The following is a 15,289-nucleotide window of genomic DNA, read 5'->3' on the forward strand; positions in this document are numbered from 1 at the left end:
ATTGGCTGGTTTGAGCTCCTTGCTGTCCAAAGAACTCTCAAGAGTCTTCTCCAGCACCACAATTCAAAAGCATCAATTCTTTGGCACTCAGCCTTCTTTATGGTCCAACTCTCACATCAGTACATGACTACTGGAAAAACCATAGCTTTCATTATATGGGCCTTTGTCAGCAGAATGATGTCTCTGCTTTTTAATATGCTGTCTAGGTTTGTCATAACTCCTTCCAAGGAGCAAGTGGTCTTTTAATTTCATGGCCGTAGTCACTGTCCACAGTGATTTTGGAACCCAAGAAAATAAAATCTGTCACTGCTTCCACTTTTTCCCTGCGTATTTGCCATGAAGTGATGAGACTGGATGCCATGATCCTAGTTTTTTGAATGTTGAGTTTTAAACCATCTTTTTCACTTCCTTCATGCTCATTAAGAGACTCTGCTGCTGCTGCTGCTAAGTCGCTTCAGTCATGTCCGACTCTGTGTGACCCCATAGATGGCAGCCCACCAGGCTCCGCCGTCCCTGGGATTCTCCAGGCAAGAATACTGGAGTGGGTTGCCATTTCCTTCTCCAGTGCATGAAAGTGAAAAGTGAAAGAGACTCTCTAGTTCCTCTTTAATTTCTGCCATTAGAGCTCAAGCTACTGAGTTTAACCCCAGTCTCTGCTAATTGTGTTGCTAGTTGAGTAGTTTGAGCAAGTTAGTATTTCTTTGCTAACTTTCTCTCACTCAGTTATTACCTGCCATATGCTTTGTGAGAGTTGTATCAGTTACTGTGTATCAAGTTTCTCCCACCCTTCTGTGGCATCCTTGTGGACCTATAAACAACTTCATAAACTGTCGCTGCTTCTGTTGTGTTGGCTGTTATTTTGTTACAACCACTGAGCTTAGCTCAGGAAAATCATATTCCTGGTGGGGCAGGTTCAGATTCATGCTTATTTATGGTTGACAAAATCCTCAAATGATCCATCGTCTCCCCTTCAAAGTTCTGAGGCATGCTATATGATTTCATGCAAGCTCTGAAGTGGCAACGAATCTAGGGAAAAGAAAAATGGGAGAATTCATCAGCACGTGGCAAGTAATTGAGAGGAAGTCATCTCTTAACCTAGTCAAAATACACTCGCAACAAAGCCTCACAGATAACAGCCACTAAGCCAAGGGTATCACGGGGGAAAAGTGGAGATTTGAAAGTGAAAACCACTTCCCCTTAATTGTATAACCGAACCCCCACTCCTCGGTAGAACCTGGCAGGATCCAAACCCCAACCCTTTGGATCTCATTGCAGCAGCTTTTAGGCAAGTGTGTAGTCATGCTAAGTCATGCAGAACTTGCTCATAACAGAAGCACCGCAGGGGGGAGAAAAACCACTCCTTGGGGGCCCTCAAGGACAGAGGGAACTTGCATAACTGGACTGGAGGACAAAGGAGAATGCAGACGGAAAGATCGCCACAGAAAACAGCTCTTGAACTTGAGCAGATCACCAGCCCAGGCGAGACCCAGAACTAGTTCGGAAAGGACACTCAGCCCAAAGTCATCAGAGGGACCTTTCATACAGACAGAAGGGCAAAAGGCATTACCTAGAAGCACAGTTTGTGTGACCTGAAAACTACTCCGTTTCATCAGCAATGCTCTTACGGGGATGGTTTGAAATAAAAATGTATGCATAATTATACCTGTCTATCTGATATGATAATCATCATGATAAATTCTGTGTTCCTGTCTGAAAAACTGATTCCCCTGGAAGGCATGAGCCAGGGGTTCTCTGCGCCCCATTGTTTTCAAATGTCAAGGGAGGCTCCGTGGTCACGTCTGCGCTGCCTCCCTGGGCTCTTGGGTGGACCCTTATCTGAACATGTCACCCGGATGGCTCACAAGCCTGCCCTACTCAGACTGGTGGTGACAGATGCCCTTTCCTGTAGATGCCAGCCTCGCAGAATGTATGCGGTGACCATGGGGTCCTGGTGGGTGTGGCTAGCAATGCCCTGAGAGCATCTGCAGCCTCCCGTTTGCCCCCAGACCGGTTTTTCCCGTTGTCCCGCAGGTGTCTGACCTCCGCCCGCTTTCCCAGGTGGTCTCTGAATGTCACACATTGTTTTCACAGTGGTGTCGGCAAGGCCAGTGTGTCAAGCTCGGGGAGCTGGGGCCCCAGCCCGTCCACGGCCAGTGGTCCGCCTGGTCGAAGTGGTCAGAGTGTTCCCGAACGTGTGGTGGAGGCGTCAGGTATCAGGAGAGACACTGCAACAACCCCAAGTAAGGCTCTGACAGAAAGTCCGTGTTTGTAAGACGTGAACCTTCAGCCTGCTCCATCTTGCCTATTGTTTGTCTTGCTTATGCCTGTTTTTAAGGGTAGTTTTCTTCTGTCTGGTTAATAGCAATCAACGAGAGTTTTATATAAACACTGTATGCACTTCCCTGGTGGCTCAGCGGTAAAGAACCCACCTGCCCATGCAGGAGACTCGAGTTTGATCCCTGGGTTGGGGAGATCCCCTGGGGGAGGACATGGCAGCCCACTCCAGTCTTCCTGCCTGGAGAATCCCACGGACAGAGGAGCCTGGTGGGCTACGGTCCCTGCTGCTTAGTCGCTCAGTTGTGTCCAACTCTTTGCAGCCCCATGGACTGCAGCCTGCCAGGCTTCCCTGTCCCTGGGATTCTCCAGGCAAGAATACTGGAGTGGGTTGCCATTTCCTATATTCCAGGGGATCGTCCCAACCCAGGGATCTAACCCACGCCTCTTGTGTCTCCTGCCCTGTAGGTGGATCCTTTACCCACTGAGCCACCTGGGGGCTACAGGCCATGGGGTCTCAAAAGTGTCAGACACAACTTATCAGTTGAACAACAACAAATGCTCTTGGGGAGGTGTGCTGGGCAAAAACCTGAAAAGAGCAAAGGAGTTTATTCTCTGTGTGACTCTGCTGATCACAGACTCCAGTACCAGTGTGGATCACTTTCGGCATCTAAATTAGTGCTGCGTGCCTGGGATGCTGTAGAACATGGAAGCTTGGCTGGTGGGTGGTGTGTGAGTGCACGTGTGTGTGTGTGTGAGACTGATGACCTGGAGAAAGCATGCAGATTTTTTCCCTGCAGGAATGTACATCAACACGTGTTGACAGATATGCCTGACTTTTAAAGAGAAACCAGAAATCTGAAAAAATGTTGTGTGAAATTTCCCAATTTGTAAAATATTGACCGCACGTTCAGTTTTCTTTAGAAAAATGAAAGGCTGGGAGGACTCATCCAATACCTCTGAGTTGAAACTGGTGCGTGGGCACCCTCTGATCTGTTGGCCTTGGGATTCTGAGCGGCTATCTGTCTCTGTGCAGTGACGGTGGTTTCATGTTCCTTTCACTGGCCCTAATTCCCACGTGAAACGTGTATGAGATGTGTGTTTCCTGATGGGCGGGGTGATGTCAAAAGAACTCAGGACTTGGAAATAGATCTGACTCCAAATTCTGGGTCTGCCACTTATTAATGGTGTCGCTCTGGGAAGGTCGCTTGAACTTGGAGGTTGGGTTGATATGTAAGATGGAGATGACAACAGCCACTCCAGATGGTTTGAGGAGATTAGAAATTGTGTCTGTAGAGTTTCTGGCACACTGGGGAGCATCCGGTGGACATTCAGCAAAAGGTTCTGAGGTCCACGTGGTTTTTAATTATCTTCCTCCTAAACTCGTGGGCTTCCCAGGTGGCTCAGTGTTAAAGAAGCCACCTGCCAGTGCATGAGATGCAGGAGACAGCAGGTTCGATCCCTGGGTCGGGAGGATCCCCTGGAGAAGGAAATGGCAACCCACTTCAGTATTCTTGCCGTGAGAATCCCATGGACAGAGGAACCTGGTGGGCTACAGTCCATGGGGTTGCACAGAGTCGGACATGATTGAGCACAAACAGACGCAAGTCCTAAACTCGCCAGGAACACGCATAACAGAGAGTCAGTCCTCAGAAGCAATGGGAGAGGGCTTCCTGATGAAATTAGACTTGAGAGAAGGTGATGGAGTGAGAAGAAAGTGATACCTTGGAAAACAGTGGATTTGATTTTCCAGCATGACTTGGTATGGATGTTGAGAACAAAGGCTCTTAAGCACAGTACCTGAGTTTGCCTCCTAGTCCACCCCTGCCTAGCTGGGTGGCCTTGGGTGACTGATTCTCCCTGCCCTGCCCCACGTCCCTCGTTTGTAAAAAATGAGATAATGACAGGATCTACCTCATCTGAGCTGGTATTTATAAGTGTTGGTATTTATAAAGTACCTGGCACATTGTAAGCACTGATGTTTGGTAGGTTGAGAATGTAAATAAATAATGAAACTACAGCAAAGGGAAATTTTTGAAAAGATAAACAATCACCTGGGTCAGCATCTGAGCTGGATCAAGAGGCCAGTTTGTTCCCTAATATAAGGGAGGGTTTGGAGGTTCTTTGACCAGGGTTTGTTAGGTGGCATTTGGAATATCTCAGACTGTTGTAGGATCTCTAAGCTTCAGCACTCTTAGCATTTTAGGTTGAAAACTTTTCTGTTGTGAAGGTTTGTCCTGTATGTGGCAAGGTGTTTACTAACAATCCTGAGCTCCACCCACTCCATGCCAGTAAGATGACTCTGCCTCTCCGCTCAACCTCCAAGTCATGGTAATGAAAATATCTCCAGACGTGGCCCAGCATCCTGAGGGGGCACAGTCATTCCCAGTTAAGTCAGACCCAGTAACTCACTATAATGAAAGGAAGACTTGTGATGCATTTACAGTTTAGATCAGATTATTAAAACCACCCTCCACATACACTGAGTATAGCCCATGTCTTGGATAGAATTGTTAGAATCATTCTATTACTTTTCATTTTCGCAGCATATTTCGTGGATCTGGTTTTTATACATCGCAACATTTTACAATCTCGATATTTTCCCAAGAATGAAAGAGATTACCTAATTCAATAGCTCTGCTGGTGAAGTGCATGAATGACGCCCCTGAGATTTAAATTAAAGCCTCTCTCATATCTGTGGGATTGAGAGCTCTCATTATAATAGGACATTGTTCTTCGAAATAGCATACTGTAATTTTAGAAACACCTAATACAAGAATTAATCATTCGAGTAATTCAGTTTGGTGCAATTTTACCATCTCAAACAAGATTGAGGCTAATCAGGATTTTGGTTAATTATGCACGAAGTCACAGATAAAGCAAGTAAATGATTGGCTGTTTTGAAACAGTTGAATCAGTTCTCCATTCTTAGTTCATGTTGTCGTCATAAAGCTGATTTTTCCCTCTTTCATGTTACTGATTTCTTTCTTGATTCAGTTGAAACATTTGGCCTGTTCAGATCACTCAGCTTGACTATTTTCATTTTTTCATGTGAAAAGCAATGTGAGTTTTTTATTTCACATAATGATGGTTTTCCCAGAGCTTATTTTGTTTCATAAAAAATGAATTATTTCTGGTTGATTCATGGATTTATCAAACTTTTTAGCTTCAGAAAGACTGAAAGGTTATCTGGTTCTGGAATGGCCAGGACTCAGCACATATGGCCCTTCGTCTTTGTCACATGTCTGTGACAGACCCATTCATCAAAGCCCCCTATGTTTTGCTGATCTCTACTCTGCCTCAGGAACCTTCTCAAAAGACTTTTCCAGGCATTTGCTGTCAATCAGGGTAGAACAGAGACGTGAGCTGAAACCTGTTGTTTCATCTGGTGATTTTGCAAATGCGTAGCCAGAGGAGATGGAGGCTCCCATCCAGAGCGGCAGCCCTTGTTCAGGTCACCAGGCTGGATGTGGGGGAGCCGAACCAAGATCCCACTGTCTTCAGCCTCACTGGGAATATTTTTTTCTGATTCCCTGGAAGAGAGCCTAGTGAAATTCCTATACACTCTGTTCAAGAAAATGAATAATGAAAATTCAAATGGAACAATTCAAATCATGATAAGTAAACTTGCTAAAGCATTCTATGTGTGCTTAGTCGCTCAGTCGTGTCTGACTCTTTGCACCCCATGGACTGTAGCCCTCCAGGCTCCTCTGTCCATGGGATTCTCCAGGCCAGGATACTGGAGTGGGCTTGCCATGCCCTCTTCCAGGGGATCTCCCCAACCCAGGGATCCAACCCAGGTATCCCACATTGCAGGTGGATTCTTTACCATCTGAGCCACCAGGGAAGCCCATGAATACTGAAGTGAGTAGCCTATCTCTTCTCCAGGGGATCTTCCTGACTCAGGAATCGAACTGGGGTCTCCTGCATTGCAAGCCGATTCTTTAGCAGCTGAGCTACCACGGCTAGTATACCAAGGCATACTAGAACTCTCTAGAACATTCTAGAACTCTCCTAAAATATGAGTGCATTTGAGAAAGACTAACAGAAGAATCATTGAATCATATCTCTGGCCCATTTCCAATGAGTAAATTCCAGACTCAGCTGATTATCAGAATCACCAACTGTGTTTTAAAAAAACAGTGATTTCTTGATACTCCTCATCATGTATTTTTATTAAGAAAGCCTTTGAAGAAGTCCAAGAATATTTATATATGTGTGTGTCTGTGTATATTTACATATGTGTGATTGATTGTATATAAATATACATGTGCATACACATATATACATATAATATATTATATATATACATATGTTTACATATATATACACATGTTGTCAGTCACTAAGTATGTATTTCGTATTTATATATACACATATAACCACATAATACATATGTAAACATGTATTTGTACATATATAGTGTATATGTGTATATATATACACATGTGTAAATATATTTTATATAAATATATATGTGTGTGTGTGTATATATGGAGGGAGAGTTACATGTATAGATACTTCTTAAAAACAGCTTCCCAACTGATTGTAATGATCAGCCCATCACCAACAATATGACCATTTGTAGTCAGGACTGACTAAATTATGTGGAAGCAAATATGGATATACTTCCTAGTAATCTAATATAAAGACAAAATCATGCACCTAGATATTTGGGGTTTTTTTTTGTTTTTAATCATAAAGAACTCATTGTACCAAGGGACATCATGGTAGAATTTCCTGTTAATTTATCCTAATACTCATGTTCCAAGTTGCAGGAAAAAAATGTATCCGTATTTGAAGATTTGATGGCAAAGTCCAAATTCTTGCCAGTCATTAAAAGTAGAAGACACTTTAAAATAGTTACAATTGATTTGTCCTCTGCCCAAAACTCTCCACCAGCAGTGTCTCAGGTAATCATCATAGCCGTCCTCACTTGACACCTCAGGAGGCTGACTGAAATTGCCTGCAGACAAGCTGGCAAGAAGCAGAGTGTTTCCATTCAGCTCTGCTCCGCTGTCCGCAGCCCACTCCCGAAGCACTGGGCATCCCTGTCTCCCTCTTTGTCTTTCCGTGCCCGACCCCGCCTGCTGACCTCAGTTACGTGCAGGCACCGCCGAGTAGGACCCGCATCCTGGAGAGCCCAGAGGTATGAGGTGGAGCTCTGTTCTGGCTCTTTGTAGCCATGTGACCTTAGCTCAGCACATTTGAGAAGCTCTCTCGGCCATCTTTCTCTTCATCAGTACACTGAGGGAATGGCTATGTGAGCCTCTTTGCTTGTTCTGTATTTGTCTACCCTGGGCCTTAGTTGTGGCGCGTGATGTCTTAGTTGCGGCACACAAGCTCAGTAGTTGTGGTACATGGGCTTGGTTGCCCCGCGCATGTGGGATCTTAGTTTCCTGACCATGAATCCAACCCACATCCCCTGCACGGGCAGGTGGATTCTTAACCACTGGACCACCAGGGAAGTCCCTGTATGAGTTTTGAGGTCTTTTCCATGTTACACTTTCTGAACTGAAGAATTCACAGGTGGTCCTCTTTCACTTTATTGAATCTGAATAGTCTAAATGAAGCTTATTTGTAAAATCTCAGACTAGAAAGGCTTACACTGAGACAATTTTAATTACACACAATGTGTAAAGATGACCAGGAATAGAGGAAGGCTCTCGTGTGGCACTTTAAGATTTTTCTAAATGCTTTTTTGGATAATGGTTTAAGAATTCTTGGGGGATTCGATCTAGCACAATGACTGCTGAATGTTTTAGTAGTTGTTCCAGAGTGTTTTGAAATAGCTTAAAAATCTCATCCTGGCGATGTGACGCTTCCCGGTTCTGCTGAATCCATTTTCACATAGGAGGATTTGATCAAATGTGCTGAAGCAAATCCAGAGGTGTTTTATAGCATTCCTGTGCTTCCTAAAGAGACAAGGAATTTTAATCACATATATTTATTAACTTGGATCCTTCTTCTATGTTACATGTTTGCATTGAGCTTTTGTATGAGATGATACATAGATGGTTTTTAGTCCATTTTAGGGGAATGAAAAGACGCAATTTCTTTGTTCCTGGAGTATGCCGGAGAAGACATTATTGGTAACTTTTTTCAGTGGGGTTGACACTCCTTTTTATTTTGCTTTCTGGTTTTTGCAGTCTCCCTAGCAAGATCTTAAAGAGCTTGCCATTAGGTCATAATTATTTATGTTCTAATGGGATTCCCTACTCTGGAAACCCATTTCCCATTGTGCTTGGCAGGAAAGGAGCAGGCCACCTGCAATGTTAAAAAGTAATTATGCAGATACAAACAAGGGCATGCTCCCCCTACCCCCGAGTTTAGAATCCTGGCGATAAAGCACATGAGTCTGACAAAGCTAGATTGGAAAACACGGCAAGTCATGTGCTCAGCGTCCTAATGACCTTCTACATCCCAGCGTGCTCTGCAAACTGTAGGGAGAGGAAGTGGTCAGAGATGGGAGCCAAGCTGGGGAGGAGGCTGGATCTGCGCTGGAAGAGCTTTGATGCCAACAAATGGGGCATGTGTGTTTGCCTGTGTGGCACACTGAACAAGAACATTTAGGTGTACTTACAGATTTCCCTAACACATGAGGTAATAGGATGAGCGTCAGGATATGTCTCCGTCAGTCTTTATGGAAGTCGCCAGAATGTACAAACTGGATTCAGAGGTGGCAAATACATTTCATCTAACATGGCAATTGATGTGCAGTGGTTGTATCTACCCTAGGGCCATGTAGAGAAAAGAAACCAGAGAAGAAGAAAAATTGTTGATTGATTAGTTATGTCTGCCATGGGTACAAGAAGGGTTGTGGGCCACATATTTCCACTGCTGTAATAGACTGTTCCCACTGCACACACTGTGACCATGATCATAATGATGGTCCCTCCCTATAATATTGCCTGGGACTAATAGTGAGCCCTTTGCTTGCCAGTGTTTAAAGAGCTTTAATTTTCTTTTCAGGCCTCAGTATGGCGGCAAGTTCTGTCCTGGCTCTAGCCGTGTTTATCAGCTGTGCAATATTAACCCTTGTGATGAAAACAGCTTGGATTTCCGAGCCCAGCAGTGTGCAGAGTATAACAGCAAACCTTTCCGTGGATGGTTCTACCAGTGGAAACCCTATATGAAAGTGGAAGGTAATTTGGTCTCTATGAACCTCAAACAAATATATCTCCACATGAACAGTAATATGAACAGTGCAGAAAAAATTGCTGCCTGTGTAAGAGTTTCAGTGTTTACCTCTCATCACCTGGACCCGTCCTGGCCCAGGTTTTCATTCAGTTCTGTGGGGTTTGTTTATTTTTCCACACTTTTTTTTCACAAGACATCCCTTGCCTCCCACATGTATAAGTTGAAGAGGTCATGTGTTTGGAATGTACTTATGTTTCTAAACTTACTTTTGACATTTCAGCAATTAAGTCTCCCAGGGATGTTAATTGCAATTGGTATGAACTGTCCAGACGAAAAACTCATGAAACCATATATGCCCCATGGAGACACCATACTCAGTGACTGACGTGGTAGATGGTAACAAGCATGGGAAGACCTATTTTCAGAGTGTATACACACACACGAACACACACACACACACACACACACACATCACGAATAAGAAATATCTCTATATTAAATTCTTGGTACTTACTATAACAAAGTAATAGCTTGTATTTTAACTTTTACATTGATGTGTTTTGATTTTTGGCTCAACATCAAAATTTAGTTACCATATGTATAAGTACCAGATTTAATGTACTTTCTGTTACAGAAACAGAATAATTCTGTGCAAAATAAGCTGAGACCATTCTGTTTGTTTCCTATCAATTTTTTTATATTCACTCGCTTTATCAAAACTCATCTACCCTCCCTTGGAAAAGGATAAATGTGAATCCCAATCAGACATACACAGAATGGGAAGAGACTAGATTTAATGATAATTGATTGGAAATAAGACAGAGGGCTGCTTCTGTAATAAAGCTCAAAGTGAACCTATATTATCAATAACCAAAAAGAGACTGATGTAATCAGACCTTATTATAACAAGTATTAAATAGCTTCTACAAATCAGAGGTGATACTACAACTTTGCTCAACATCGGCAAATGTTACAAAATATTTTCTGGTTTCAAATTTCTGTCACTAATATTATTGCAGTTTTACTAGGTAGGGAACTTGCCATTTCATTCACTCATTCAACAGATACTGATTGAGGACTTACTCCTGGGAGACTCTGCTCCATGCAGAGGCAAGTACACTGAATAAAACAGAGACCCCAGCCTTAGGCTCTCACATCCTACCACCGGAGACACAAAAGCTAAAGCTTTCTCATCCTTCCCTCTTCTCTCTTTGATACTTACTTAAAATCGGAGAAGACAGACCATGATTTGAAGGTCTGTGACATTCATGCCGCTTGGGAAGAATCAGGGAAAGACTTTTTTCATAAATCTAGACAGTCTTTGTATTATAGTGATTAGCTTTTTCTTCTGTATTCCTTTTTTTTTAATTGAAGTATAGTTGATTTACAATGTCTGTTTTAAGTGTACAGCAAAATGATTCAGTTATATATATGTATATATTCTTTTCCAGATTGTTTCCCCTTATAGGTTATTGCAAGATATTGAATATAGCTGTCTATGCTATAATAGTAGGACCTTGCTGTTTATCTATTTTATATATAGTAGTGCATATCTGTTAATCCCAAATTTACTTTATTAAATTAATTTATCTTAATTTATTCCCCACCCCAATTTCTGTGTTTCTAATAGACTAGTTCCTAAACTTTCTCAGGAACCTGTGTAAACACTGAACTTTCTAGAACTTGTCAATTCTTGGGAATGATAGAGAAAAGAGAGGGTATATATGTTTTCTAGCTCCCTAATCTCACATGCACTGAGTAGGACTCATGAAATAAAAATGTTATTAGAAAAAATTCCTAGGTGAGAAAAAAAAATGGAATCCATCCATATGGCTGCATATTTGGACCATAGTAATTTCCCTTCTCTCATGTTTTTGACGGAGAAGGCAATGGCACCCCACTCCAGTACTCTTGCCTGGAAAATCCCATGGATGGAGGAGCCTGGTAGGCTACAGTCCATGGGGTCGCTAAGAGTCGGACACGACTGAGCGACTTCACTTTCACTTTTCCCTTTCATGCACTGGAGAAGGAAATGGCAACCCACTCCAGTATTCTTGCCTGGAGAATCCCAGGGACGGTGGAGCCTGGTGGGCTGCCGTCTATGGGGTCGCACAGAGTCGGACACGACTGAAGCGACTTAGCAGCAGCAGCAGCAGCAACATATTTTTGACTTTGTCTTTTATCGAGTAGTTTTGTGAAATGCATCCATTTGCGAACTGTTTACATGTTTGTTGTAAAACTGTTGTCAAGGATTTCACACAACATCAAGTCTCATGTGAGCAGCATCATGTGGAATTCCTGGCCAAAAAGGACTCTTTTTATGGGAGAAATTGGCACAATAATGCCTTTCTGATAGCAAAAGCTCTATAAAGATAATACTTATTTTCGCGTGTGATACCAAAAACTTTTCAGAGACCTAACATTGTTTTAGTCTTAATGTTTACTTTGTTTACTTCCTCTGCCTTTTCATGATTTGATTCTTCTCTATGTTTTGTAAACATTACTGACCATATGCCTTTTTTCCAAAGTGCCTAAAATTTTCCCTTTTAACAGACTGAATAAATATCTAAAATCATTGTGCCTGTCCTCAATTGCAATCAGAAAATTATGACCTATAGGCCAAATCTGACCCTTTTTTAAAGAACTTTTTTTAAGTGGACCACTTTTAAAGTCTTTATTGAGTTTGTTACAATAGTGCTTCTGCTTTATGACTTGATTTTTTTGGCCCCAAGACACATGTAATCTTACCTCCCCGACCAGGAAACGAACCCACACCCCCTGCACTGGAAGGCAAAGTCTCAACCACTGGGCCACCAGGGAAGTCCCTGACCTGTCTTTAAATAATGTTTTATTGTGACACAGCAATGCTCCTTCATTTACATGGTATTAATAGCTGACCTCAGGGTCTGTGAAGTCTTAAATATTTACTATCCAAGAAGGGTAGGGACACAAGCCACCAGTCACTTGTATTGTGTCTCTTAGGATTAGGAAAATAAAGTTCTCATGTATTAATACTAAAGTATTATATGGATTACTAAAAGGAATTCATGTTTTTAAAAGTCACACACATCTGCCCTCAGGCACACATGTGCGCACACACCGACGTGGAAAACTGTAACATTTCCCACCTTGATCATAGTAGCTTTCTAAATAAATTTAACTCATCTTTTCGGTAATCACATCATTGTCCTAGGATTTCCTCTTGACTGTGACCTCGTTTGATCTCTTTGCTTCTAGAGGAAGACCGATGTAAACTGTACTGCAAGGCTGAGAACTTTGAATTCTTTTTTGCCATGTCCAGCAAGGTGAAAGACGGGACTCCTTGTTCCCCAAACAAGAACGACGTTTGCATTGATGGGATCTGTGAAGTAAGAGAACGTTTCTGCTTTGGAACATGTGGTCATGCTTGTGCTGCCTCCTATTAAATGCATAGTGTGAGAAGTGTTGCAGGACATTCTTGTGTCTGGATAAAAGCAGGTGGTGAAGGGAAAAGGGTAACATTTTCAAGTTGGCCACGAGTTTTTATCTCCCAAGTCCCTGCTCACTTTCTGCATGACCCCTGTCCCATGTTTTGAGTTTCTCTTTCACTCCCTTTCCACATACAGAGGTGCTGATATATCCTACTTTACATAAAAGTTGTAAAAATTAAACAAGAATGGAGGTAACAGCAGCAGGAGACTTTTCCTGCATGTTCACTAAGTACATGCAGTACATGCTTAGAACCTCTTAAATATGCTTGGAAATAGCACTTCTGTTGATTTGGGGTTAGTTTTTCTTTTTCTTCTGGTATCTACCTTCTCTTTTCAATTTGATTGTGAGTTCCGTGATCTTTTAAGGGAGTGTGAGCATCCTTGGGTTGGTGTGTGTGTCGGGGGTGGGGGTCGGGGGTCCCAGCATTTTTGTTTCACTGGGAGAACTGGCCTGAATAAATTCCCCTCCCATTAGCAGCAATAGTGGCTTTTCATTCTAGTTTTACAGATGAAGGCTCTAAGCCTTAAAGAAGTTTTGTGACTTCGCTAATCATATGTCCAGTAATGGCAAAGGAAGGATTTGAACCCCTAGTCAACCTTGAGACGCTGCTCTTAATAATAAAGCTGCAGCACCTTCCTAATATTCAGTAAATACGGAAAACCATGTATACCTTTTGGTTATTCTAAGCTAGTGGCTTCTCAAATGTTTGATTTTTCTCACTCTTTTTTTTTTTTTTTGGTCACAGGCAGTGGGATGTGATCATGAACTTGGCTCTAAAGCAGTTGCAGATGCCTGTGGTGTTTGCAAAGGTGATAACTCAACTTGCAAGTTTTATAAAGGCCTGTACCTCAACCAGCACAAAGCAAATGGTAAGAAATGCTGCAGATTCGGTGCTACGAGTGGTGGGACACATCCTTTGCTGCTGAATGAATTTGAGACTTGCTAAATATGATCCAGCTTTTCACTAGCTCATATGACGCGTGGAAGATGATGGCTTTTGATGCTTTTTTATTGTTCAGTCGCTCAGTCATGTCTGACTCTTTTGACACCATGGACTGCAGCACACCAATCTTCCCTGTCCTTCACCATCTCCTGGAGATTGCTCAAACTCATACCCATTGAGTAAATGATGCCATCCAACCATCTCATCTCTGTCATCCCCTTCTCCTCTTGCCTTCAAACTTTCCCAGCATCAGGGTCTTTCAAATGAGTTGGTTCTTCACATCAGGTGGCCAAAGTATTGGAGCTTCAGCTTCAGCATCAGTCCTTCCGATGAATATTCAGGACTGATCTCCTTTAGGATGGACTGGTTGGATCTCCTTGCAGTCCAAGGGACTCTCAAGAGTCTTCTCCAACACCGCTTTCTTTATAGTCCAACTCTCACATCCGTACATGACCACTGGGAAAACCATAGCTTTGACTAGACAGACCTTTGTTGGCAAAGTAATGTCTCTGCTTTTTAATATGCTGTCTAGGTTGTTCATAGCTTTTCTTCCAAGGAGCAAGTGTCTTTTAATTTCATGGCTGCAGTCACCATCTGCAGTGATTTTGGAGCCCAAGAAAATAAAGTCTGTCACCATTTCTGTTTTTTCCCATGTATTTGCCATGAAGTGATGGGACCAGATGCCATGATCTTCATTTTTTGAATGTTGAGTTTTAAGCCAGCCTTTTCAGTCTCCTCTTTCACCTTCATTAAGAAGCTCTTTAGTACCTCTTCACTTTCTGCCATAAGGGTGGTGTCATCTGCATATCTGAGGTTATTGATATTTCTCCCAGCAATCTTGATTCCAGCTTGTGCTTCATCCAGTCCAGCATTTCTCATGATGTACTCTGCATATAAGTTAAATAAGCAGGGTGACAATAAACAGCCTTGATGTACTCCTTTCCCAATTTGGAACCAGTCCGTTGTTCCATGTCCAGTTCTAACTGTTGCTTCTTGACCTGCATACAGGTTTCTCAGGAGGCAGGTCAGGTGGTCTGCTATTCTCATCTCTTTAAGAATTTTCCACAGTTTATTGTGATCCACACAGTCAAAGGCTTTAGCGGAGTCAATGAAGCAGAAGTAGATGTTTTTCTGGAATTCTCTTGCTTTATCTATGATCCAACCAATGTTGGCAATTTGATCTCTGGTTCCTCTGCCTTTTCTAAATCTGTCTTGAACATCTGGAAGTTGTCGGTTCATGTACTGTTGCTTATGCAAGAGCAAAGGAGGATGAGTAGTTTTAGCAATACAAACATCCCAGAGGTGTGTTCAACAAACGCCTTGCTGCTGAGCAATTTCACTTGCTGATCAGGCTGCCACATGTGCCACTTGCATTTGTTAAACAAAGAACATACTGTGGAACTTTTAAAAAATATATGTATTTATTTATTTGGTTGTACCGGTCTTAGTTGTGGCATGTGG

At 42.5% G+C, this 15,289-nt stretch overlaps 1 protein-coding gene across 4 annotated transcripts in view; it reads left to right on the forward strand.

The window, feature by feature from the left end:
- The window catches only part of ADAMTS18 (ADAM metallopeptidase with thrombospondin type 1 motif 18), a 151,172-nt gene that overhangs the window by 94,093 nt on the left and 41,790 nt on the right, over positions 1–15,289 (forward strand). For all 4 annotated transcript variants that reach the window (XM_081505760.1, XM_081505763.1, XM_081505764.1 and 1 more), the window contains 4 exons: positions 2,092–2,240; positions 9,247–9,419; positions 12,652–12,782; positions 13,631–13,754. In XM_081505760.1, the coding sequence (XP_081361886.1) occupies positions 2,092–2,240; positions 9,247–9,419; positions 12,652–12,782; positions 13,631–13,754 (577 nt within the window). The remainder of the gene's footprint in view (positions 1–2,091; positions 2,241–9,246; positions 9,420–12,651; positions 12,783–13,630; positions 13,755–15,289) is intronic.

Source organism: Giraffa tippelskirchi, chromosome 7 (assembly GCF_054371585.1).
Source record: "Giraffa tippelskirchi isolate mGirTip1 chromosome 7, T2T-mGirTip1v1.2.pri, whole genome shotgun sequence".
NCBI classification, from domain to species: domain Eukaryota; kingdom Metazoa; phylum Chordata; class Mammalia; order Artiodactyla; family Giraffidae; genus Giraffa; species Giraffa tippelskirchi.